This window comes from Mauremys mutica, chromosome 6 (assembly GCF_020497125.1).
Source record: "Mauremys mutica isolate MM-2020 ecotype Southern chromosome 6, ASM2049712v1, whole genome shotgun sequence".
Taxonomy (NCBI): Eukaryota; Metazoa; Chordata; order Testudines; family Geoemydidae; genus Mauremys; species Mauremys mutica.
This window is the reverse complement of record NC_059077.1, coordinates 48732259-48760167: the sequence shown is the minus strand read 5'-3', so window position 1 is coordinate 48760167 and position 27909 is coordinate 48732259. Positions and strand designations below refer to the sequence as shown.

The 27909-nt window shown below is 40.6% G+C and overlaps 1 protein-coding gene across 1 annotated transcript in view; it reads right to left on the bottom strand.

Moving 5' to 3' along the window:
- The window catches only part of CKMT2 (creatine kinase, mitochondrial 2), a 34121-nt gene extending 6416 nt beyond the window's left edge, over positions 1-27705 (bottom strand). Inside the window, exons 1-6 of the mRNA XM_045021545.1 lie at positions 27650-27705; positions 11046-11218; positions 9183-9381; positions 7300-7395; positions 5605-5826; positions 1011-1096 (exon numbers count right to left, since the gene is read on the bottom strand). Of these exons, the coding sequence (XP_044877480.1) occupies positions 1011-1096; positions 5605-5826; positions 7300-7395; positions 9183-9381; positions 11046-11197 (755 nt within the window). The 5' untranslated portion in view covers positions 11198-11218; positions 27650-27705. The remainder of the gene's footprint in view (positions 1-1010; positions 1097-5604; positions 5827-7299; positions 7396-9182; positions 9382-11045; positions 11219-27649) is intronic.
- Positions 27706-27909: the final 204 nt, after the last annotated feature.

Genomic DNA, 27909 nt, shown 5'->3' with positions numbered 1-27909 from the left:
GAAAGTACTGAGGCCAACCTTGAGTGCTTTTGAAAATCCCACTCATAAGGGATGAGTTTTGCCATTGACTTCAGTGGGGCCAGGATTTCATTCTGAGGCTAAATTGTCCTAACATATAACTCACAATTATTTGTATCTACAAATTGTGATGTAATAAGAGAGACCAAGTTTTAAAATTCTGGCTCATAATGTCACTTTCCAGTTACAGCAAGTTATATTTCACATGCAATATAAATTATATTTCACAGGCAAAATGTGCAAACACAGATCTGGTTTATTCTGGTGATCTATTGGGGCTACATGCATTATTTGCACATGTTCTGTTCAGTTCATAAAATCTGTGCACCCATTTGTTATCCTTATAATTCTTCTAGTAAAACTTGATTACGATTTTGTTCTGGGCACCAGGAGCCTAATCCAAAACCCATTGAAACTGAAAACTCCTGTGGGATTGAGGTGGGCTTTGGATGGGGTCTACATAAAGTTGGTTTGGCTATATTCACAATAAATGCTGGAGATGCTGTCAAGCATCATCTAATCATCTAATTCTTAAGCACAGTTCTGATAGAAAAAATATTACATCAGCAACAAAGTGAGGGGAAAAGACACAACGTTGATGTCACATACCTATGATTTAAGATATCTCATTCATGTTTTTTAGATTACATTTATAACTCATCTTTTATGGTCACTTGCTGGCCCTTTTTTATGCCAATTTTTTTTTATAAAAAAGAAAACAGAAGCTAAAAGCCTGAACCAATAGTCTTATTTATATTCCTTTGTGTTGTGGCTGATGATCATGACTGTTGCATTAATGGAAAGGTTTGCTTGTTGTATTGTTTATTTATTTCTATATGTCCTTGAACAATTAATAAAGAAAACATTTTTAAATGTTAGCTAAGGATGCAGTCAGTATTAGGGAATGGCAGATGCAGTGTTAGGACAAGCAAGGAGAGAGGTAATAAAATCACTTGCACATGATACAAACTTCCACACTTCACATGCCATACCAGATTCCTCTGGCATCAGGCCAGTCACGTGCCATCCCAGCACATGTTAGCAAAGGGGACACTGGCTTATCAAAGAGGAAATGGTCCTGAAAGCCAAAATGTGTGTGAGAGGGAGAAAGAAAGGGAGGGAGAGAGAGAGAGAGAGAGAGAGAGAGAGAGAAGCAACTGAATTCAGGGAAGTAATGCTGTTCTGAACATTTAACACTGCCAAGAAAGTCATTGGTATAAAAATAAGTCGCATAAAGCTGAAGTTCCTTGACTACAGGTAGAAAGCATTTTACTCAGAAGTGTTTCTGGAGACGGAGGCTTGGTGGTGACCAGTTCTCAGTGCTGCTAATTTTTGGCTAGGTGTGATAAAGGAGAGTTGTCCGGCTATGCTGGAAGAAGGACAGGAAACACTGGATGTGGTTTAATTAGGCCATGACATTATTCTTAAATGTCTGGGAGTACCTGACAGATAAAAGTGCACAGTGCGGGTATTTTCATAATCATTTCAACATATATCCTGGGGGCTTCTGTCAGCCCTCCCCTTTACCCATCCTGGTCCCCAGCTAACCTGCTGCTGGGACCTTGCCAAATGAGGGTTAAGGTGGCTATAAAGGGCTGAGGGGTTGGCTCCCAGCTGTACCAGTCATAGGAGTCCTGAAACCCCCCTTTGCTTCTTTAAAGAATACCTCTGTTAACTCCTTATCAGTCCATTTTATCTGATCACTGTATTTCTTCCTTACATAGTACCTGCCCCATGTTTACATGATGTGTTGCGACATCATAGCCTAACTCCTGTTTCATCTTCACCCAATTAAGCACCCCCAAATCCACTGTGGGGAAGGTGAAAGCCCCCCACACTTCACCTTGGCCAATCTGGCAGTGAGGGAAAATGTCCTTCCCAGCCCCGCCAAGAAAGGAGCAATTAGCACAATGCCCATAGCAGATCCTGACAAAACTTGGCATTTCACCCCTTCCATGGTTGGGAGGGTGGGTGCTGCTCCACCTGGCCCAGGTAAAAGAGGGCTTTTCCTGCACTGGAATGGACCTATATTTCCCCCCGCCCCTTACAGTCCCCTGGTGGGGGCGAGATGGGTCAGCATCTCCACGCTGATCTAGTCTGCAGTAGAAAGTCACTCCTTGGCTGTCTAGGCCTTAAAAGAGCACACACCTTTTCCAAGTAGCCAGACAATGGCCCATACTACTTAATGTGAGGTCAGTCTCCTGGGAATGCAGGGTGGGTACCAGCACAAAAAATAGGGAAGACATCCCATGGGGAGTTAAAATCATAGGACTGCAAGGGTCATCTAGTGTAACCCCCTGCCAAGATGGAGGATTTGATGTGTCTAAACAATTTTTTTTTTATGTTCTCAGAGTGCAGCCACCGACTCTTGTTGATGGCCGCTCTGACAAAGCCCTCTCTGTCTCTGCCCTCCGCAGCCCTTCACCGAGAGCCCGCCTTGGGGAAGGTGGGTTAGGAACTTACCAGGTACCCAGGGGCAGCTCTAGGAATTTCGCCGCCCCAAGCACGGCGGCACGCCGCGGGGGGCGCTCTGGCGGTCGCCAGTCCCGCGGCTCCGGTGGACCTCCTGCAGATGTGCCTGCAGAGGGTCCGCTGGTCCCGTGGCTCCAGCGGGACCAGCGGACCCTCCGCAGGCGGGACCAGCGGACCCTCCGCAGGCATGCCTGCGAGAGGTCCACCGGAGCCACCTGCCGCCCTCCCGGTGACAGGCAGAGCGCCCCCTGCGGCATGCCGCCCCAAGCGCCTGCTTGGCACGCTGGGGTCTGGAGCTGGCCCTGCAGGTACCTGTGAGTCCCAAGTTCCCCGTGCTCCAGCTGGGTGGGAGCAGGGGAGCACCCCAGCAACCAAACACAGCCACCTCCACTGACGAGCCAGTTCTGGCACCGTGCATAGCAGCCCCATGTGTCTCCAGAGGCGCTGTCCAGAGTCCCCAAGGAGGCTATGCGGTGCAGGGCACTGATCACTGCTGGTGCCGCCAGAGCAAACACCAAGGTGGTGCATCTTGCTGCCCTTGATAACGGCTATTCAGGAGCAATGGCTGGGCTCTGCAAGGAGGTACAGATGCTTTGCCCCCCCCATCCTCCCCTCATGCTTTGGTGGCTGCCATGGCCATAAAAAAATCTGCTGATGGCCGCATTTGAGAAATGATGGTCTAAACCATCCAAGACACATGACTATCCAGCCTTCTTTTGAAAACCTGGAAGGAAGAAGGAGCTTCCATAATCTCCTTAGGCAGTCTGTTCCATTGTCCTATGGTTTTTACAGTTAGGAAGTTTTTCCTGAGATTTAATCTCAATCTGCTATGCTGGAGTTTGAACCCATTGCTGCTTGTCCTGCCCTCTGCGGCAAGAGAGAACAATTTTCTCCATCTTTTTTATGGCAGCCATTCAAGTATCTGAAGACCGCTGTCATGTCCTCTAAACATACCCAGTTCCTTCAGCCTTTGATCATCTTTGTTGCTCGCCTCTGGATCCATCCCAGTTTCTCCACAGCCTTTCTATACATTGGTGACCAAAATTGGATACAGTACTCCAGCTGAGGCCTGACCAGCAATGTACATTACTGCAAACCATTATGTACAGAGTTTTCAGAGTGGGGGGGCCTAAGGATGGCAAAATGAGATATCTCGAGCATATTGTTTTCACAATTTCATTTGAGTAGGATATCATGGGAGAAATGAAAATAGTGTGTGGTTTGGTACCTTTTGGTACCACCAATTCATTCTTTTTCTCAAAGGGAGATTCTATTTCTGCTTGAACACCTGTAGCACTAGGCAGCACAGTTTGTGATGTATCATGTCGAAAGACCTAATCTCATTCAACTGATTCTTCTCACTGACCTGTTCCCACCCCGACCCAAGCAAATAAGTATTTGATTTTTCACATTTGCGCTGGAAGGTTATGAACAAGGGGGTATATTTAGCTCTCAATGACCATCGTGTCAATTTTTTAATTTTAAATGACTTATCTAGGGTCTGATGCAGGGTGAGGAGGAAGGATGTGCAGTATAAATAAGACGATGTAGACAGGATAGTAAGCTTTACTCTTTTCTCCATTTTGGATTTTAGGCCCCTGTACCTGTTGGACCCCCGCTGGTGCTAGCATGGACCCCATCGAACTAGAAGAAGGTGCGGGGTCCATCTGTTTATCTTACATTGCAGAAGCAAGGCCTTAGTATATTCATGGCCTTAGTACAGTCATTTCTTGATCATACACATTACATGAATGATGAAACTGCGTTTCCATTAGACCAGAAGAACTCTACACTTCTGCTTCTGTTGTGTTTCCCCTTCTCTCTCCTAGTGCAACCTGTACCCAGTACCAGTTTCTCCTGTAGGTACCAGCAGACAGATGGAACTAGCATGAATCAGTTACGGATGAAATGCTTTTCTCTACCACCATTCCCTTCTCTGCTTAAGTAAGCAGAAGAACTGATCCTTCCCCAGGGAGCTGCTGAACCAAAGAAATCAGTTTAGCTTGCAGCAAGGGAAATTTAGGTGGATAGTAGCAAAAACTTTCTAACTATATAGTTGAACAGTGGAACAGGTTACCTAGGGAGGCTGAATCCCTGTTATTGGAAGTTTTTAAGAATGGTTAGACAAACACGTCTCAGGGATGGTCTAGGGATAGTTAACCCTACCACAGCACAGGGAGATATACTAGATAACCTCTTGAGGTCCCTTCCAGCCCTATATTTCTATGGTTCTATGAAATAAACTCTTAACTCATGCTTTTGGTTTTGTGCTGATTTAACAGTTCCTTTGGGCTGAATCTGAATGTGATACCAAGTAGCAGCATTAATGGTAGTTATATTACAGTACTTTAACATAATTTTGGTTATTATTTTATGGATTAATGTTCTTTAAATACAGCTGATAGGATATAATCATTGTTGGGGGGCTTGCAAAAATACATATTTAAGGACTTCAAAATATTAAGATAGTTTACCCAATACATTTTTATTGTCTGTTATACCAGTAATGCACTTGCAAACCTTTATATCTCAAATCATCTGAATACAGCAATGTGTTGATATGACAAAAATCCATGACCAAAAGCGTTATGCTTCCTCCATACAAATCCTTAAATCACATGTTTTAGTGATTGCAGGATTAGGGCTTATGTTGCCTGCATGGTGTTTGTTCCTATCACAGTTCAGGAAAACAGGATGGGTAGATATTTTGTAAATAAACAAATCGCACTAAAAAAATACTGATTCTGTGTGACTGATTTCTGCCCCAAACCGGAAACTGACACACAAAGTCCCAGATTTCAGCTACTAATTGACCAAGGTGGTGACTGTAGCCATATTTATATAATTTTAATTTGGTGCAAAAATTCACTCCTGGAATACAACCCATGTGTGTAAAGTTTTAGCCCAAGCCAATATTTTAGCCAAAACAATTGGGATTTATAATAGAAATTCACACTGACCATTAACTACAGGAATACTGTTATAATTAAGTATCTTCATTACATAAGCAGGAAAGTATGCATGAGAGAGAAAGACAGGAATAAAAATAAATGTGATTAAATGATATACATTAATGAAAATCTTCCAAGTCTCCAGACTGGAGTCTGTACTTACATCAATAAGCTGCTGTTGATCCTTCTCAGACATATTGGTCAGGCTATAATACTTTCCAGCAAGGTCTCCTTTCAGCCCAGCCAAAGCAGTGACCACAACATTTTCTACTTCTCTTCTCTCTGCCCTGGAGCAGGCAGGGGGAAGGCTGAGACCCCGGATACTGCGACCAGTACGTACACGTGATGATAGGACATAGCACTCATCAAACTGACCTTGGGTAATCTAATGAAAGAAATGAAAATCTACACATCGTGCCCCATTTTACATAGAGTAATTTTAAAATTTGCCTTTCTACATAAAGAATGTCCCTTTATATTTTCTCTTCAGCCAAATGATTACAACTAATTTTGGGTACTCAGAAATGCAACAGACAGGTGCATCAGGGTGTCAGGTTCTAGTACTATGCATGGAGATCCCGAGTGATTTTGCTGACTCAATGTGGCAAATAGACCAGGTGGGCCCTCTTCACTCCAACCCAGACATATCACATTGTTTCAATAGCTCCCTGAAAGACAGAGAACTAGGGACAAGGGCAGAAGTTGCTTAGAAACAGCCACACCCAAGATGATGCTTATATTTGTTGTTAATTAAGACAACAATAAAGGAAATCCCAGGGAAGTGGGTAAATTTAGATCATATATAGTGTATGCGCGCACTCTGGGCTCCATCCTGCAAAGTGCACAGTACCTCTAATCCTGATCCAGCAAAACACTTAAATACATGTTTAACTTAAGTAAGAATACCGGTAGTCCCATAGTGCTTTGCTAGATTGGGGTCAAAGTGGCAGTCAGACACTACAGTGGTAAGTGTAGTATAAAAACTTATATAGAACCAAATAGAGGTGCTCAGCACCATTCAGCCTTCTGTTAGGAACAGGGGGGAATGCTATCTGCTTACATGTGTTCTCAGGGTGGCACTGAACACTGTATGCATAGAGAAAAATGGAAGAGGTCCCAAAATGATTGGTGGAACAGCAGAAAAAACAGCAGAGTTCAGCTCAACAGGTCTTTTTGCAAATTATGAAGGAGAAATAATAACAGCATCAGGAAAACAGTTCCAGGAAGACATTTAAAGTCACCTCTGCCCATGCTCAAAGTGTGTGTGGCAGGGAGAGGAATACATACCAACTCCTGACCAAAATCCTCAAAACTGACTCTTATTTACCAAAGCAAATAAAACCACTTCCCATGACTCTTTGGGTGCCAAAAGCCATAACTGTCCCCTACCCAGCCACCATACCTCCAGTTTCTAAAATTCATTTACTCTGGACAGTAGTAAAATCTTTAGCACATTGAAATTATAAAATTTGGGATCAGTCTAAAAATAAATTGGATTTAAGATTTAAATAAATAATGCAAGGGATACTCCTCTGCCTGGACATTAAGGAAGGGGAGGATCACATAATTTAAATCTAATGTGCCATCTAGGACACAGGCCCTTGCATAAGAGGGACAGGGGACAGAATCAGACATCACTTAACCTAGTCTTGTTCTTTTATAGATGTGCCACATTGTATATAAAAAGTTGCTTGGGAAGGAGGAATAAAGCATTGATAAGTTCAGCCATTGTGACATCACAGTTCTGTTATCCCTAAGCTTATTTTCTTTGGAGATGGGAACATTTTTTAAACTATGAAATACAAAATAATGTCATGATAGGAAGCTGAAGCATTAAGGATTCAAAATTTGATCCTACCTTGGATGCATCCAGGTCGGTGTGATGCTTCATTACATATGGATCATAGCCATTGTGTCTCACTTTAATAACTGGGTCAAAAATCTCAGCAAATACCTGTGGAGTTAAAGATGTATTAATCCAGCATTGAATATTTTTAACACCATTTTCCTTACCTCTTGTAATCCATGGTTACACAGCGTGGATTTCTGTCCCACTGCAGGGGTTGGACCACAGAGAGGTTGATGAGTCTGCTACAGCTGATGTGCTGACAAGAAAGGGTCTTTTAGCTCAGCCAGGAGATGCTCATGCTTTGTGATCCAGAGTCCCCAGTGATGCTGATCCTTCTAGGGATGTGTGTTACACTCTCATATAACATCTCATAAATGTATACGTATGTTTCTTCTTGATTCTAACTACTCTGATAGCCAGCTTGAGGTTTTGGAGCAAAGGAGCTCTTCAAAGATCATCAGAGGATACATGGGGCCCAATTCTCCTTTCTGTTAAACTAGAATAAATCAGAACTCTCCTGAAGTCAGCAGAATTCTGCTAGTCTAAAACTGGTGTAATCAGGCTCTCACTTACTATTATTTGTTTGTATTACAGTAGCACCTAGTGGTTCCAGTGAAGACTGGAGTCTGAAGCAACATAGTATGTCTGAGTTAAGAGATAATCCCTGCTTCAAAGAGTTTACAATTTAAGTCAGACGAAGGGTGCATGGTGAAACTGAGGCACAAAGTGATTTTTTCATAGCAGGTCTGTCGCAGAGCTAGAAATAGAACCCAGGTGTCCTGAGACCCAGTCCAATCCAGGGCCCTATCCATTAGACTCCAATATCCTCTCTAACTTGTAGTTCTTTGATAGAATATTCACCTTATATCAAAACAGTAGGTGAATGAAATCAGCAGTTTAATGGGGGAGCGAGAGGGGAAGGACTTAGAGGGTGGCTAGTATAGGAATGTTGGGAAAAGAGGGGAGAAATAATGGTCAATAGACTTGGCTCCCACCTGCCCCTGAGAATTCTAAGGCTGATAATACCTGAGCATAGAGATCTAAGGTGGTTAACTTTAGCTGCAATTATTTTCTCCTGCCCCACCCCACCTCCTCTGAGTAGAGAATTAGAGCTCTGTTGTATTTTTCAGTTTGGCCAGATGGAATGATGTGTATGCATCCTGATGACTGAGCACTGAAGATGATATGTACACTTTTCACAGAGGAGGCTCAGTCACAGCTCCAAGCCCAATGAAACAGAGTCAGCTGCATCATAACCCCGTTCTTAGCAGCCCAGTATTTGGGATGTTGGCTGTTACTATTAAGAGAACGAATAATAAAAAGTCCAGCATAATATAGGCAGGGACCCATTGACTGTAGTGTCAGCCAGTTTTTTCCAGGTCTCAGACTTCATATTTCAGAATTAAAATAGCCTAATCCTATGTCTCTATCTTTGGTATTTGTCATGCCCCTAAAGCCCTAGTGTCTAGCTACCAGGCATCCCACATATTTCAGAAGAAAATTTCTTCTCACTTCTACCATGTTTGTTTTTTTACAATATAATTTCTACATCATTTCAGTTTGGTGACATGTTTCTACAGTCTTGCCACAAACTGAATTTAACAGCAGGAGGGAGTGTAGCTATTGCAAGCAAATAAAATATTGTTCCTGTGAGCCCACACTTCATTACCCTTGATAACATTATAGATGGTTCTTTTAATGATGTTTCCTGTTCATTGTACCTCCTGTTGAGAAAACACCAGTATTACCCATATGGTTTGTGGTTTATACACACTCTGGTGTGCTATTTACCTTAAAAGTGAACTTCTCATGAAATATCTGTGCTGTCCTAACAAGCTCTCATGAAGTATAATGTACAAACTAAACATTACAGTGTAATAAAAATGTTTCACCTCATAAGACTCTTCATCACCAGCGACCATGCCCACAGTTTTAATGAAAGGATGGCCAGGATTGTCAACACCAGTTTGGATACACTGGTCCAGGGTATACCCATTTGGAGTCATCTTATCCCTTAGTTTAGCATATATTGCTGGCGAGAGACATTCAGCCATGCAGTTGTTATGTTTGCGGAGATCAGGATAGTCTGCACTGAGGGGTGAAAAAGACAAATGCATTTAATATGGTAACAAACAGTAATTCTTGGTTCTTTTTGCCAGGTTACGAACATATCAGAAGGAGAGGGGACAGAAAGAGTTCTTACTTGGTCTGCTTGTTTCCCTCTCTTAAACTAAAGTTGTGTCATCCTACCACGCATTGATGGATATTATTCTCTGCAGTAGATCAGGAAGGTTGAGGTAAATAGCAGAGAGTTTAAAAGCATGCCTGGTGCTTGATACATGCATGGCATTAAAATTTAGAAAGGAAAGAAAAGCATACAAGCTCTTATCAACACCCCCCATCGTCTGCACTGGCTGCCAATTACATTAGCAGTACATAAAGATATTTACAATGGAAGTGGGAAGCACTAGCAGAGATAGGAGGAACATGAACAATGTTCGGAATTCATTTGGTTGTGCTTTTGATAAAACTTGAAGTACAAGTAAAGTTAGTGGACCAGATCCCCAGCTAGTGTAAATCAGTGTCACTCTGTGCACATCTGTGGAGCTATTCTGATTTATACCTGCAAAAAATCTAGCCCTATTATAATAGTTCTGAGTTGTTTTAATTATCTTATTATTTAAAGACAGCTGTATAGTATTATAATCCACTAGTAAAGAAAATCTTCAGCTCGTAGCATGTGAAGTGACAGGGCTGCAACCTGGGCAGGGTGAGCTAGGTGGCTGCCCAGGGCACAAAGCCATGGGGGTGGGAAAACGGGGCAGAAAAATGAAGTGGAAAAAAAGGTAGCGGGTGCAAATATGCTTACTCGCCCTGAGTGCAAAAATGCCCTAGTTACTGCTCTGTGAAGATGTGGCTAAGTCCTTTGCTAAAGCATTGGTAATGCTTTTAAAGGGGTCAGACTGTGATATCTTTACCCTGGTTTAGTAGCACCCGGCTCTAACAGGAATCTCAGCAACCTCAGTGGGGCCTATTTGTGGAATATGGTGTTAGTCACTGTGAATAAGGGGATCAGAAACTGGCCCATATTGTCATTTTTCAAAAATAGGGCCAAAGTCAAGCTAGTACAAGTCCAGTGAAGTCAACCTAGTCCTACCAGGGCTGTATTTAGCTTCTGTGCGCTGTCATTCAGTTTATAGCTGCTGTGGGAATATTTCAGGCAGAGCAGTTGTGTCTCTTCTATGTATTTACCATGGCCAACACCTTATCATTTGTACATAAACATATAAAAAACTTCCCTTCAGTAGAGTCTACACTGATAATTAGCTCCTAGAAATTAGAGGACTGATAAGTTAATGAAAACCATCCTGAACCTTTGCCTGAAATGTGAACCAAAATTGAACTTTATTTGAGGTTTGACAATCTTTGTGTGTGTGGTTTTGTTTTGTTTTTTTACATTTTCATCCATGTCTGCACTTCCTCGTTTTGAAGGCTTTGTTCATGCTATTTTGAATCTATCTAAAACCAGGGTTACTAGTGAGAGATCCTGTTCTCAGATTTTGAACTTACAAGGATCTTCCCATTCTCAGCTCCTCCCTTCCCACATCCATAGGTGCCACATTTGGGCCATGATGACTTCTGCAGCTGCTCTGCAGTTTGCTGGGGGATAATTCCTTCTCTCTTAGTCCCCCCAGTGAGCTTCAGCAGCTACTTGGGCTGGGTGCTCAGTGGAAGGTTTAACCCAAATGACTTACCTTGGAGGAAAGAGTTTTCGTCTTTCATGGGATCCTGCTCTCACATTCTGATGATTCAATAGGTATCCGGTGGTTAAGGCCCCTGTGCTAACTGTTGCAAAGAGCACAGCAGTTCTGCGGCCAGCCAGGAGACGAGAAAATGTGCTAGTCATTCTTCTTCTATGTTAAAGCTTCTAGAAGGCAAAATAACCCTATATGAAACCATACTTGATGGCTATTTGAACAAATATGCTGAACATGCCAAATAAACACTCACTCTTACAACTGGCACACACAGTAATTCAATAAAAAAGGCAATTATTAATTATTATTATTATTTATGTGTATTGCAGTAGTGCCCAGAGGAAGGATTGGTAGCATTAACTCTATTTCTGTACATAAACCTTTGATAGACTTGAAAAATCATTGGATCTGTTCAGTGCAAAATTGAGAACAACATTCTAAACCCAACCTGCTCTCTCATATGCATAACTGTTTTGAGGCTTTTAGGGTGAAAATTCAGTTCTTTAGCTTTCTTCATAGCAGCAATATAGTTACATGCAGATACCTGTTCATGACACATGGGAAGATAATAATGTCAAAGTTAGACATAGCAGACAAAACATTGCAAATAATGTGTAACTGAAAATGAGATTGAAATATCAAGGAGGTTTAGATTCTGTTTGAAATATTATTAAATATTATTATTATTTATGTAACACTGCATGACTGGAGCTTTATAGTCTCTTGTGATGGACGAACGATACACAATGTAAGACAGGCATTGCCTGTAACCGGTATCTTAGCAACACACCAAAAACAGGTGCCTGTATTTCAGAAAAAAATGTTAAAGCCTGACCCTGCAATCCCTTACTCAGATAAATATTCCCACAGAAATCAATGGGACTGCTCAGGGCAATGACAGTTACCCAAATAAGTACTGTAAGGGCCTGCACACTGGGTCCGTAATGCTGAGTTCAAAACACAACAGGATGCCAGAAGCAATCGAGTTAAAATCACTTCTCCCAAAATCATTTACAACTAGTCAGAAAAGTTTTTTTGACAAGGACAGACATTCATCTGATAAAAATCCACAAACATCCTTCATGGTTTTATTTAAACACTGCCAAATAAATCTCCCAAATCTCCTGGCTGGATCCTTGGCCCCATTAGGGCTGCCTTGCACTGCACTGGTGGTATAAAGCAACCTTAAACCTGACTTAACTGCCAAGCTGGTGAGTCCCTTGAGGCTGTTCTAACTGAAATGGGGATCAAAGGAAATCATAGATCGCCTAAATCTCCCTATCCCCACATGTACTAAGCAGGGCTGGCTCCAGGCTAAGGAAGCAGGTGGAAAGGGGCAGCATGTCCGGGTCTTTGGCGGCAATTTGGCGGCGGGTCCCTCAGTCCCTCTCAGAGCGAAGCACCTGCCACTGAACTGCCACCAAAGAATGAAGCGGTGTGGTGGGGCTGCCGCCGAAGTGCCGCCAATCGCGGCTTTACCTTTTTTTTTTTCATTTCGCTGCTTGGCATTTTTGCAAATAAAGGGGCGAAAAAGCTGGAGCCGGCCCTGATACTAAGCCAAGCACAGCTGAGCCAGATCCAAGGACTGGGGCTTCTGTCATTACTTTTAGTGATAGATGCACAGGAAACTTTTGATAGACTTCAATCCACCATATGTTCATGAGCAGTGAAAGTATAGACATATAGAAAATAACGCCACACGATAGCCATATTCTCTGTAAAGACCAAGGGCTATAAATGCCTAGCACACAGGTGCACTGTATAAATAATTATGTAAATCTGAAGTAACCAGTGAGCTGTGATTTGATAAGTCTTTTATCCTATAAAGAATACAAGTGGGAATTTTTCTTATCCTCACCTCTGTCTCATTTGATCTCCAAACAGTTATTTACAGAGATTAGTTATTCATGGAGGTACATGGGGAATTGCAAGAAATAAAGCAAGCTTGTAAGTGATGCTTACATTTCTCTTATCCTGTGATTTTGTGAGTTACCTTGAGTTTTGTAAAAATAGTCCTGTGGATAAACTAGGATAAAATGAATCCCAATTACTTAAATGGCTCACAGATCACATCCTTCGTACCAACCTCATTAAGACACCTCAGAAGGTTTCTGTATTTACACAACAATTCTCATTTCTGCATGAAGATATTTTTAAACAGTCCAGTAAAAATTGTACTTCTTACCCACCTGATATCCTCATTAAAATGCACAGCTTCAAGAAAAGGATCCTGATTCTCATTTGCATTTTCACTGATCTGACAGCGTAAAGGAGCCTTAAAGTGAGTGCGAGTGTAAATTGCACCCACATCAAGGTCCCCATGCACTGCAGGAGTGGTATGGCATAGCCTAGGTGTAAATGAGAATCAGGCCCAAGCGAGTTTAATTAACCTCAAAATATTTTTAGGAGCTCACACAGAGTCTATTATTACTAATTGTGTCTCATCAAAGTGCTCAGAGCTATATAGATACAGTACCAGAGTGCTGGCAATCTTCAAGGCAGATAGAGAACATGGCATGTGCTAGGGGACTCAGAAGAGGGAGATAACTTGAATAATATTTCCGAGTGGATTTGATTTGTTTTGTTTGTGATTGTGGGCCTCAGAGAAGGTTGGAGAGTGAAATCCAGGCCTGGCAAAACCCCCACCGACTTACACGAGGACAGGATTTCACCCCAAGAGTTTAGGTGGATAGGGGTCTGACAAATCTGGCTTGGAAGGGTGTTCCATGCCCATGGAGCAGGTTGTATAAAAACATGAAGTTAGGAGTGGAAGGACAATAATCGACTGTGGGAATAGAATGTGAAATGCTGAGATTGTTTAGGCTTCTGGGACGAGCCGATTACGCTGGGAACTGTGTATAAAGGGCTGGCCTTGGGCCCGCTCTCATCGGCCAGCTAACTGTAAATAGGATAATAAGTTAAACAGGTGTTTAAAATAATAATTACCCTATGGAGTTACAGCTGCGGCTGTGTAAATTTAATTAACCAATTAGCAACTGTTTGATTGCTTGCCATAATTGTATATAAGAGCATGCTGGAAATGAATAAAGAACTCTCTGCTTATGATCACATGGGTTGTCAGACTCTGTCCATGCTCTCCTGCAATGCAACAATCGACCATGAATCTTCCCAGTGTGCAATCCTTCAGTTGCCCTTTTCAGTGTTCTCTAGGATATATTTCTTCTGTTTAATCATTCCTTAATCCTTTTTTATTTCAGGGATTTAAAGAGGTTAGCAAGACACCTCAGAACATTCATATCTGTTCAATGAAAACAATGCTTTCATTTCTGAGCACCACTCTGAAGCCCTGGGGTTAATCAGATCATGGTCAAGTACCTCAGTTCCCTTTCCATTCATTTCTAATGATGATTGTGACCTTGCATGTTTGCCATTTCATTGGGTTTGAATCTTTTTGGTATATTTCCATGCCTTTGTGTTTTGTTTTTGCGTTTGCATGATTCTTGCTTATCTCTTTACAGGTTTGAAGGCAGATTTGTCTTATGTCCTGTGTCTAGATCAAATAGTTTGATACCAACTTTCCAATATTCTATACTGATGCACACTAGGCAGCACCAAAGGACATTTTAAACCTAATAAAAGCCTTACCTGTCTCCTCTACTTCCTGAGTACACATGATATAAAATAGGGTTTTGTCACTTAGAAGGAGAGAAACTCTGATATATCGGCTGAAAGAGGATTCAATATTTTCTTCGTTGCCCAATGGTAAAAATTTGTCCAAAAACAGAATACTGGGAAAAGACCACATTTAAAGAGCATCATTTTGACATGATCAGCCATAAGGAACTGGTTCTGATGAGCTTCGCTTACCCTGAAACCGTGTCATAGAAAACGTTACAGAATGCACATTATTTAAACTATTAAAAATATATATTGATTAAGAAAATGCTCATGTGTCAGAACTTTCCCTGTTGGCTTGATCCCTCAACTGTTACTCACATGAGTAATTTTTCAATGGTCCAACTAAAGTCAAAGAGTTCATTTGCATGAGTATGCTTTGCAGGACCGGTCCTTAATGCATGTCGGAAGGAAGAAAATCTTGTCAGTGGTGGAATGTTTTATCATAAATTATAATCAAATATGCAATTTATGATACAATGGGGTTTTCCCTACTCCTTTCTGTCCTCAACATTCTGCATGTGGCCCTATGCCTTAGTTACAGCACACCATCCACACTCTGCATTGAATATGAAAATCTTAATTTCCTCGTGGGCTTTTCTGTGGAACTCACGATTGTTGTATTTAAATAACTCACAAGCAATGAATTTATTTTCATAATAGCCTTGTGAGTGAGGGCACTATTAATATCCCCATTTTACAGATATTGTCAGCGTCTCTTCTCTGCACTGGTGAGCAGGCAGATGGTTCACACCCAGAGCCCTGTCCTAGAAACTAAAAGCCTGATCCAAAGCCCACTGAACTCAATGGGAGTATTTCTGCTGATTCCAAGTGGTATTGAATCAGGCATTTAAAGCACACCGAAGTCATCTCCTAACCTGGGGACTGAGAGTTCTGAGGATGCTTCTGATTTCTGTGTACTGTGTTGTCACTTCGCCAAGGGACAAATACGTTCGGTGCATTTGATCAAACTGGAGGACTGATGTGCCTTGTATGTGTAGAGAATAGAAGGAGACACAATAATATAATTTTAGTTCTTCAAGAATAACCACGTATTGTCTGTGCTGGCTACAGGATATTCCACCAGTAACAAGTAATGGTAATGACTTTAGGCAGGCCATCATATTTAGCTATCTCATATGATTTCTGCTGGCAAGGATGCACTATGTTGATAGCTGTTTTCACATTCCATCAATTCTTTATATTAATAGGATGTGACACAGAAGTCCTATGCTTTGTTCCAGCAGCAATTGATTGACTGCATATTTTTTCACCTTGAAGCCCTTTCCAGAGATGTAGTGTGCACAACAAATAATAACACCGCTCCATTAAGAAGGTCACTATTTGCAGTACTATGACATTACTAACATGTTGTGGTTTATATCTGCAAACCAATCACAATGTGTTCTATAGCTGAACTGCTCGGTAATAATGACCATATGTAATTAAATTTAACATCTGTGTGTGAGAGTGGAAAATACCAAAGATGCCTGCCACTGTAACATTTAACTTCAAGAAAGGGAAATACACAACGATAAAGGAAGCTAGTTAAATGGAAATTAAAAGGAACAGTCAGAAGAGTGAAATGCCTGCAAGCTGCATGGAAACTGTCTAAAAACACCATAATAGAGGCTCAAACTAAAAGTATCCCCCAAATTAAAAAAAAACAACAGTAAGATGACCAAAAAAAAATACTACCGTGGCTAAACAACAGAATAAATGAGGCAGTTAGAGACAAAAAGGCATCCTGTAAAAACTGGAAGTCAAATCCTAGTGAGTAAAATAGAAAGGAGCATAAACTCTGGCATGTCAAGTGTAAAAGTATTATTAGGCAGACCAAAAAAGAATTTAAAGATTAAGTAGCAAAAGACACAAAAACTAACAGCAATTTTTTTAAAAGTACATCAGAAGCAGAAAGCCTGCTAAACAATCAGTGGGGCCACTGGACTATCGAGGTGGTAAAGGAGCACTCATGGCAGAAAGACCATCGCAGAGAAGCTAAATGAATTCTTTGAATTGGGCTTTATTACAGAGAATGCGAGGGAGATACCCACACTGCGCCATTCTTTTTGGGTGACAAATCTGAGGAACTATCCCAGACTGGGGTGTCAATAGAGGAAGTTTGGAACAAATTGATAAATTAAACAGTAATAAGTCACTAGGACCAGATGGTATTCACCCAAGAGTTCTGAAGAAACTCAGATATGAAATTGCAGAACTACTAACTGTGGTATGTAACCTATTGTTTAAATCAGCTTCTGTACCACATTACTGGATGATAGCTAATGTGACACCACTTTTTAAAAAAAGGCTCCAGAAGTGATCCTGGTAATTACAGGATAAATTAAGTAAGCCTAACTTCAGTATAAGGCAAATTGATTGAAAACTATAGTAAAGAAGAGAATTATCAGACACATAGATGAACATGATTTGTTGGGGAAGAGTCAACAAGACTTTTGTAAAGGGAAATTGTGCCTCACCAATCTATTAGAAACACATAGGTAGGGTGATATAGTGTATAGTGTACCTGGACTTTCAGAAAGCCTTTGACAAGGTCCCTCACTAAAGGCTCTTAAACAAAATAAACAGTCATGGTTATGAATCAGTAACTGGTTTAAAGACAGCAACAAAGGGTAGGAATAAATGATCAGTTTTCAGAATGGAGAGAGGTAAATAGTGGTGTCCCCCAAGGGGTCTATACTGGAACCAGTGCTGTTCAACATATTTATAAATGATCTAGAAAAAGGGGTGTACAGTGAGGTGGCAAAGTTTGCAGATGATACCAAATTACTCAAGATAGTTAAGTCCAAAGCAGACTACAAAGAGTTACAAAGGACTCTCACAAAACTGGATGACTGGGCAACAAAATGGCAGATGAAATTAAATGTTGATAAATGCAAAGTAATGTATATTGGAAAACATAATCCTAACTATACATACAGAATGATGGGTTCTGAATTAGCTGTTATTACTCAAGAAAGAGCTCTTGAAGTCTTTGCAGATAGTTCTCTGAGAACATCCACTCAATGTGCAATGGCAGTCAATAAAGCTAACAGAATGTTATAAACCATTAGAAAAGGGCTAGATAATAAGACAGAAAATATCATAATGTCACTATATAAAGGCACAGAGAAGGGAGTGGGATTGTTTTCCTGCTAGAATGTAAACAAAGGTATGCTCCATTATCAGAGTATCTTCCTTTTTGGTGGGTGTTGTCTTCATAGGGGTCTTGCTCTTACTCTACCTGTGTACTGCCCCTTGACACGGTCTTGTTGAATCTTTCCTTTCCTTCCCCTCTCTTTATGTGTCTGTGAACAGGAGTCCATTGTATGGCTTTCTTCATTAATGTATAAAGTGCCTGTACTTTGTAAACCACTGATAGTAGTTGCTAGCCCAGATTACTCAACTGACAAAGTCATCTGACACGTGTCAATCACAGCAGAAAGCAATCATTGCCAGCAGTAATTTAAAGAATTCAATTGGCTGTGGTTTTTGCACTTTAAGTGGGAACAAGGCTTACCTCTGACCTCAGCTCCGAGTGGCAATCTCACTCAACTGCAAGAGTCAAACAGAGCATGACAGACGTTTTTGATAAAGAGCGGAATAAAAATCACGTTTGGATTGCCTTGGAAAAAGAGGCTTATTCACATTTCTGTTAATAATGTATGTCACCTTACTTAATAAAACAAAATGACCCTCTGCTGTGTAGGCAGGATGTTGTTTCAGAATATAAATGCATATGATACTGCAGCACACACTGAATTTGCAAATATTGTGCATGTGTATCATCTGTCCAATTCATACATTAATTACAAATCGGATTATTATTTGTATTGCCGTAGGATCACCATTTAGTTGAAATGGTAATCATTATATTCAGCAGAATAGTTAGATTTGTCCCTAATTCTTTGAGAATTCTCTTGATCAGAAACACCATTCTGTAAGGCAGATTTTCCTGCAGAACCTAACTCATCCCTCTTTGCAGGGATTTCACTTTGTGTATATTTCACTGTACGTCTTACTGTATATAACCAAACTCTTTGGTTTCATTGAAATCCAAAGAGTGCAGAATTTTCAAGGAAAATTGGTCTGTGTCAGGGGCTGGGATGTGGATAATTAGGCCTACTGGTTAGACCAGGCATCAAGCACAAGGAATCGGAGTCTAAGATCAGTGAGAGTCAGATGCCAGAGCTGAGGGTCAGAGCTTGAGCTCAGGGTCAGAAGCCAGATTCCAAAGGTCACAGTGGAGGTCAGAAATCAAGAATAGGAGTCAAGGTCAGAACCAGGTTACCTGGAACTAGGCAAGACAGAGGCAGCACGGAGTGTGACACAGGAGCAAGAAGGGAACAAGGTAGGAGCAAGGCTAGGAACAAGCAGACACAGTAGCTATTGCAGTCATGACAAATCATTTGAATAATCAGTGAACTTCTTCAGTTTTGTGGCATACCAGACTTGCTGCCTGAGTCTATGACCGCCATGCACTGTACTTGGTCTTGTTCATGACTTAGAGTCTTGCACCCTTCACACTATTCTTAAAGAACAGCAGAAGAGATTTTCTACTGGGCCCCATTTTCCTTGTACTCTTGACAGATGTTGCAAGGAAAATTCTGTTACTTCAAGGCCTCTGCGTTTTCTATATAAACACCTCCTTTCATGGTACACTTTTATAATCCCAAAGGATATGAACTATTGTTTCCTGGACTTTACATGTCACACACAATCCACCTTTGGGCATGTTAATTAGGCATAAATTACTATTTAATCCACAATTCTGTGTTAGAATGCTAAATAAAGCCACTTCGTACTTCCTTTCAGTGCCTTGGATTATATCAGCATTGTCAGCTAGTGGGCATGCGTCTTGGAATTTTTTCCTCAGTGTTTCATTTTCCCACAGTTCTTGCCATTCCTTCCTTAGCTCATTTTTTATTAGGTGTTTAAATTCTAATTTGCTTCAGGGGATTCCTAAGTCAGTTTGTTCATGATTAATAGCACTTCTGACCTGTTTTTCCTCCAATTCATTTCCTGCTATCCCTACCTGCACCAGGATCCATACTATCACTATGGTTATATCCAATGGCACCAGTTCAGTTGTTAGCTGAAATAATATTCTTAATAAAGTATTGCTATAAGACTTACCACTGTAATTTGCCTACAGCCCTGATAAGGAGTCAGACAGGATGGACACAGAAGCTGTCCACACATCTAAAACCCAGTTTAGTGCTAGCATAATCCCTGTTAGCTCAGCCTAAAGATGGATACAAAGTTGGTTATGGCCTAATGGCTTTCTTGAGTTCAAATAAAGGCATGCAGAAAGCTGTTCCTATTCTTTCTATTCCTTTCTCTTTGGAGCCATATTTGGCAGTAGTGTTCTCATTTATCAGAAAAATGTATAAGATATAGCAAATAAATATCTATCAGTCTTCTCCTTTTATTTATTTCATTATGCAATTCCATGTCTATCTCAGAGTGGATGGTTTCCAGGGATAAGAGTATTTTCCCAGAGCTATAGATTTTGGTCTCTTTCAATCCTGTCTTTTCATTAAGATCCTTTATCCCCTTCTGTACCCAATTTACACTGAGAATTTTGATTTTTTTATCCTACCTGGCCTCCACTTAATTCCCAAAAATCATTATATATTCGCTTCAGATTGTCATCTTCACTATTACCTCGTACTTTGGACCAAAAGTTTAGTCTAGGGGCCTCATTCTGATAGGCATTTTACCAGTTACTATTAGTAGTACACACAGAAGCATAGTAATGAAGGTACCACATGTGATACGCAATGCCTGTGCTTGGATAGAGTCTAGTTTTCTCAGCTTTCTGTTTGCTCCCAGTCCAAACACCTGGCATTCATACTCAATAATTGGTCTAATAAGCACCCTGTACAGTGTTACCATGGTTTTCTTATCCACTTCCCAGGATATTTCAGATATAGTTTTAAGTATGTTAATTCAGCTTGTCAAATATCACATTTAAGAGTTTGTAATTTTTCACTAGATTATCTGTTGGTCATATAGATATAATTTTACATCTAAACCAGTGAACTGCTGCTGCTGCTGGGTTTAAGAGTGAGCCTACTGGCTTCCTCAGCCAATCAGGCGGGGCATCCCACCAGATGGTCAAGCTGATGCAGTTCATCTGTGCTCATTAGGCTATCAGGAAACTGGGCAGGCATAGGCCTTTTCCCAACAGTATGGCCATTCCCCACACTCACAGTAGTAAAGGAGCTATTTTTTTCATAGCAGTCTATGAGTTTGGTGGATTGTAACTAAAGAGGAGAGGAAGCGCATGCTTTTCATAGAGTTTATGGCCAGAAGGGACAATTGTGATCATCTAGTCTGACCTTCTGCATAACACAGTCAATAGGACTTCCTTGAATTAATTCCTGCTTCACGTTCAATAGCTGTGGTTGAACTAGAGCATAGCTTTTAGAATCTTAATATAAATAAATACATTCCAGGGATAGATAATCCACTACAACTCCTTGGTGAGTTCTTCCAATGGTTAATTACCCTCAGTGCTAGATATTTACACCTTATTTGTAGTGTGAATTTATCTAGCTTCAATTTCTTTCCATTTCGATTGTGTTACACTTTGTCTTCTACATTGAAGAGTCATTTCTTCTAGAAAGTGTTCCAAAACCTATTAAATACATCTGGCCCACATACAGACAAATATTTATTGAACTCTTCTGCCTTTTCTGCATTATTATTGACAGTTCTACCATTTCCATCTAATAATGGACCAATACAATTGTTAGGATTCCTTTTGTTTCTAACGTACTTAAGAAATTTCTGTTTGTTGTCTTTAACTCTGCTGGCCATAAATATCTCCTTGTGGTTTTTTGCTGTCCTTATCAATTTCCTACAATTCCTAGCTCCTAATTTTTATTTGGTGCTACCAATTTCCCTTTTCTACATTTATTATTAAAAAGACAGAGATGCTCTCATTTCCCCTCCAATGGAGGCTGTTTAAAAAAGTCATCTTTCTTGAGTGTAGGATTTTTGCTTTGGGGGCATTTAGTAAAAGGTTCTTGAACAGTATTTTTTCCCCCTGTTTAAATTCTCTCTCTTGGTGATTTGGCTCATAACTGTTTCAGTTTTGTTAAATTAGCCTTTTAAAAGCACAAAGTATATATATATTACTGTGACAGTCTGTACCCCTCGGTTCACCTCTTTTACAAGACTATGATACATTTTGTATAAAGTGTGTTTTCTGAAGTATCATTTGAAAACTCAAAAGCTGCTGGGCATTATTGATTGTCTTGGTAAAATGTGTGGCAACATTGTATGTAAAGTTATAAAATTCTACTGTATGACATTAGAGACATGTTCCAACTTTAGAAAAGCATCCACAAACCAGTGCCTCATAACCAAAAGGCAAACTGATGCCTTGGCCAGGTGTCAACAAAATCAAATGGACCATTGCCTGGTTAAGTGGTCACTCTGACAGGAAAGAGGGTGTGAGCAAAAAAATTACATCTTCTCAAAGAAACAGCTGGAGATTCCCATCCCCACAGACTTTCTATCTCTTGAACCCCAGCTGGAGATGATTCTCAAAGAAAAGGAAAAACTATATAAGAATGGCAAATATACGCCCTATGTTATTCCTACCTTTTTCTCTACCCCCAGCAGCTACAATCCCTCAGAAACAAAGAAACAATTTGAACTTTTATGTGTCATTACTTGTAATCACTTAAAATCTATCTTTGTGTAGTTAATAAACTTGTTTTATCTTAAGCAGTGTGTGCTGGATTTGAAGTGTTTGGCAAACTCCATTTGAGATAATAAAAAATTATATGCACAAATCCCGTTAATAAAATGACAGACTGTCAGCTTGTATTGTCCAAGAGAGGGCTGGGCAGTAGAAGACACACATTTCTGGGAGAAGATCTGGGAATGGGAATTTGCTGGTGTTGGTCTGCAGTGTAACTCAAGAGTGGCTGGCCATAGCACTCATGCAGTATAGCTGGGAGTCATTTACATGCTGGAGGCTGTGAGAGAGCAGACCAGGCGTGGTTGCTCTCACAGCGCAGCAGTATAAAAAGCACCCCCCCCTCCATATTGGAGAATTGAAGGGACTCAACTGTTCAACAGTCCAGATTGTACACTGGGTAAGGTTAAATTGGCACAGTGAGCTGGGTATATACATATTTTGTTATTTTAAATGCAGTTTATATGTTGAGTCCTGGTTACAGTGATTTTAAGTGCATCTCACATGTGGTGGCTGGAGATAGTTACCTTATTTCAGGTGAGGGAAATAGAAACAGTAAAGCATAAAAATGAGCGGCCATGACACAACTGCAAAGTTAGAGATGGCCAGATTGGAGGCAGCAGAAAAGAATGTGAATACTAATATCAGATGTGGCAGGCAGAAATGAAATGAAAGCAGCAACTGCTGCACAGGAAGCTGAAGAAGCCACCCATAGGAGAGCCATGGAGCAGAAGGAACAGGAAGCTGATGCCTATAAGTGAGCCATGGAACTGAGGAACAGAGAGGCTGAGGAACTACAATCTGGAACTGTTAGGAAAACATGGAAAGATCCAGAGTCACCAACATCTCCCTCCACTCAAAGAAGCTGTGTCCTGCAAACAAAGAGACAGACTGCACTGAAAAGAGTACTTCACTTTTGAAAAGCTAGGTGAAGTTCATAAGATTCCTGAGGAAAGCGTCCGCACTGATTGCAAAATTGTCTGGTAAAGCTCAGAATGTATTTCATGAAAGCCAATTTGGGAAGCTTTGATATATTCTGAATTTAAGAAAGCTGGTTTTCAAAGGTTCCAAATTACTCCTGAAACGTGAGAGTGAAATTAAGAAATCTTAAAAGGAGTGCTGTCATGAGTCATAAAGTGACTATGTTTATAAGATGTGGCCTAATAAGAATATGGGTAAAAGAAAGAGGAGTTGAAAATTATGACCAATTGATTGTCAGTGCATATATTCAAGAAATGTTCTTGAGCAATGGGATCAATGTAAAAAATTGCCTGTGGGATAAAAGTCTGTAAAATCTGTAGCAGAGATGGCTACATTGGCTGATGCCTGTGAGCAAGCCTTTTATATCACCACAGGACTTGACTCAGAAAGACTGAGACTTACCCAAGCTCCTGGGCCACTGGCACGATCAGGAATACACTCAAAAGTCTGGAGAGTGGGATTTGCTACTGGCACAAAAACACCTTCAGGACGAGACCAACTCCAAGGTCATTTTCACTTGTAGTAATGCTTGAAGGAGGCAAAAGTACTATTCTCCAGCAGAGAAGGATACAAGAGCACCGAGCAGAGCAATTATTGCTAAGTACATTTCTTGCATGAGGGTTCTTCAGTCTTTGATCAGTAATCCACACTATACAATGAGTTGTAGAGTAAGCATATATTGAACAGCTATTTCCACCCCAAAGCAGTTAATTTTGTGTGGGGATAAGTATAACACTGCAATGGAGCAATACTGCTTAAACAACATAGCATACAGTTTTAAGTCTGTACATAAATTTTACAGCTTTCTTCAGAACTAAATGTAGTTGTCACTGTTCTTCCATTACAGTATCACCTCACACTAGACAAGAGTAATCAAACCTCAGAACCAATTTGGAACTACCTTTTCTAGAACAATGGTTCTTAACCAGTGGATAACCTGAAACCCCCAGGGAAATCGACAGCAGCTACCTAGAAGGCTAGGAGCCTTTTTGTAGTCTCTCCGGAGAGAGATTTGCTCAACTGCTTGTATCCAATCTTCTGAAGTCTATTTTTTTTTAAAAGATATTTGAATACTAGAAAAATCAGCTATACTGCATACAATGTTAAGTGATCAAATCCCATTGTGACAAATTACTGAAGCCATTGAAGCAATTCTGGTAGTACAGTAACTCCTTTAATGTTGTAGTTATGTTCCTGAAAAATGTGACTTTAAGCAAAATGATAAGTGAATCCATTTTCCCCATAAGAATTTATGTAAGGCGGGGGTTAGGTTCCAGGGAATTTTTTTTTTTGCCAGACAAAAGACACTCTCTCTCTCTCTCTATATATATATATAAACAAACACAAACAGTATAAGTTTTAAACAGAAAATTTAATACTGTACATAGCAATGATTATTGTGAAGCTTGGTTGAGGTGGCGAAGTCAGAGGGTGGGATATTTCCCAGGGAATGCCGTACTGCTAAATGATGAACTAGCACTCGGCTGAGCCCTCAAGGGTTAACACATTATTGTTACTGTAGTCTCACACTCTACAAGGCAGCACAAATGGAAGGAAGGGGAAACAGCATGACAGACTGAGGACACACATACAACCTGCATGTGTGAGAGAGAGAGAGAGAGAGAGAGAGAGACGCTCATTGCCCCTTTAAGTACACTGATGCCACTCTAAGTACATTGCCTTTTTAAGTAGATGAGTAAGTTGACAGCAGCTGCTGCCAGCAAGCTTCCTCTGTCCTGAGACCTGGTGTTTCCCCCCTCCCCTGCTCTACAGAGATGGGGCAAGCGGGGGGCAGGAGCAGGGGGACACCCTGATATTAGCCCCCCACTTCCCCTCCCTTGCACAGCAAGCAGGAGGCTCTTGGGAACAGCTCCAAGGCAGAGGGCAGGAGAAGCACATGGCAGTGGGGGGAGGGACAGCTGACCTGCTGGCAATTGATAGCCTGCTGGGAGGCTGCTGCACAGGGAACTTAGGGGAGTAGGGAACTGATAGGGGGGGCTGCCAGTCCACCCTGGTTCCAAGCCCCCACCAGCTAGCTCCAACGGGCTGCTCTTTCTGCGAGCAGTGGCCAAAGCAGGTGGCGGCCAAACAAAGTTATAAGGGAGCATTGCGCAACTTTAAACGAGCATGTTCTCTATAATTGATCAGCAACGTAACAACGAAACAACGTTAACTGGGAAGACTTTAAGTGAGGAGTTACTGTACCCACTAGGAACCAGCTCAAAGGATTCTTCATTGCATTTAAGGAGGACCTGACATGATTAGCTGCATTTAGGACTATTATGAAGGAGAAGAATGTTTACTTAAAGGCCTTAAAACAAATCCTGCTCTCATTTACACAGGCATAAATATGGAGACACTGTTCTAAAGCTCAAAGATCTGAACTTCTTCAAAGATTATGGTTTTATAGTTTGGGTCCATCTCTAATATTAATGTTTGAAAATTGTAAATCAGATCTTTTAAAAATTTATATATCCACACATGCAAAAACTCCCCATGCTACTTTCATCAGCAGCTTCACATCTGACCTATAGTGATCACCTTCTTTTTGGGCAGGGTTTTCCAGGACAGCTGACTTTTTGGCAGAAGGCTCTTTCAGTCTGTTCTAATGGTGTCATATTAGGGATAGTGAGTTTGTGATCTGCAGGGAGGTGAAACCATTATATTCACGCCTCTGAAAATTTCAGAGGAGATTCAAATTGTGATTCTAAAAGTACAAACCACTTTATCCTTTAAGCTGAAGTATCTTGCAGTCACTACTAATAGTTTATTTTAGAAAAAGAAGTTCTCTTTAGAGGACTAAAGAAGCTAGAGAGTTAATTGCTAAAGAAGAAGTCGTCATTATAAGCACTATTTTCTTAGTCAGGTATTAATGTAGCTGAGGACAGATTTCTGATTCTTTTATATTTATAGTTTATATTAGGAAGCATGTGTTTTTTTCCAAAGGAGGAAAAGCTAGAAGGGCTGCAGACAGGAAAAGTGATATTTCTAGAAATAGAAATAGAACTAGATTAAATATTGGAGCCCAGTCACTGCTGGTATTAACTACCACACCATGTGATCCTAGCTGACATTTGAAAGGCATCACAGAGCCATAGCTAAAGTTCACACAGATAATGTATATATTTATATTTTAAATAGCAAACAATAAAACAGATTTGAATAAAATGTCAGTATGTGGCCATGCTTGACCTTTCAGTCTTTAGAAAACTAAAATGTGACATTACTCAAGCTATGCTTGTTTTGATAATTTAATCATGATGTCGCTACATACATTGAACTCAAACTGTTAACCAGCTGTTCTTGATAATGATGCTATTGCAATAAATAGACCCTCATAAGTGATAAAAATGGGGTTAAAAAAGAACAGAATTATTCTGTTACCTGATAACACTTCACTTGTGTCATACAAAGCCTGATCCAAAGCCAACTGAAGTTATTGGGAAATTTTTCCCATTTACATTAATGGGCCAGTTAAACCAACTCCATCTGAAAGGTTAAAACAAATCTCCAGAAATCAATAACCATATTTCTAATTTTGCTTTTAATTTTAACATGCATTATCATGAACAAAGAGGCCAGGATTGCATTTCTCTCTTCATAAATTCATTGATCCATGAACCTGCATAAAATTTAATCTTTTTAGATGAATTCAAAATCAGCTTACACTGAAAGAAAGAGAAGGGTGAAAAGATGGTAAAGAAGGTCAAACAGTCCAAAGGAAAAAAAAATTCTGGGACAGATGCTCATTGGGTACAAATTGGCATAGTTCCATTGAGGGTGACCAGCGGAGGATCGGGCCCAGGGAGTCTATTCCGGAGAGGTGCTGAGTCCCAAACAAGCGAGTGAGTGGTGGATATTGATCACCTCTAAGAAGCTGATCTGCTGCACCATATAGCAAGAAAACTTGTATCTAATGTGTAAATAAAGACACAACATTTCTGCTAACTCTTGACATTTACAGACAACACAGACAATTTAAGGTGGTTTCTCTGCAGGGTGCCTGTAGAAATGTTGTTATGATTCTGCCAGATTTTATTTTTATTTATTTAAAGTGCTACTTAAGTGTCACCATTTGAAGCAGCCGCATAGTGGGCTGACACAGTTTGCTGTCATTGCTGTCTGAATAGTTATGCAAATCAGTAAATTATATTCAAATTACACCACCATGCATGGTGCTTTGAATTCATTTTTAATAAGCTTCCCATTCTAAATGCCACTGTTTGTGGAGAACAAAATGCAAGAGGAGTTAGTTAAACTACTTACTCACTTTATACTTCTGGGCTCACTCTGGGCAGCAAGACGTGTCTAACTTCAGCTTCAAGGTCAGGTTGTGTACTGCCAGGATTCCAGGTCATATGAGGAGGAAAGGATGGTGGGGGAAGGGGAAAATAATTACTCCACTGGCCAATCCTATTTCATTTAGTGATACTGATAACATTTGTTCACACAACTGTGCCCTTGAAGGCATAACAAGGATGAGGCAATGCAGCTCCCTTCTTACATTTATGAAATCAACATTTTCTTTAA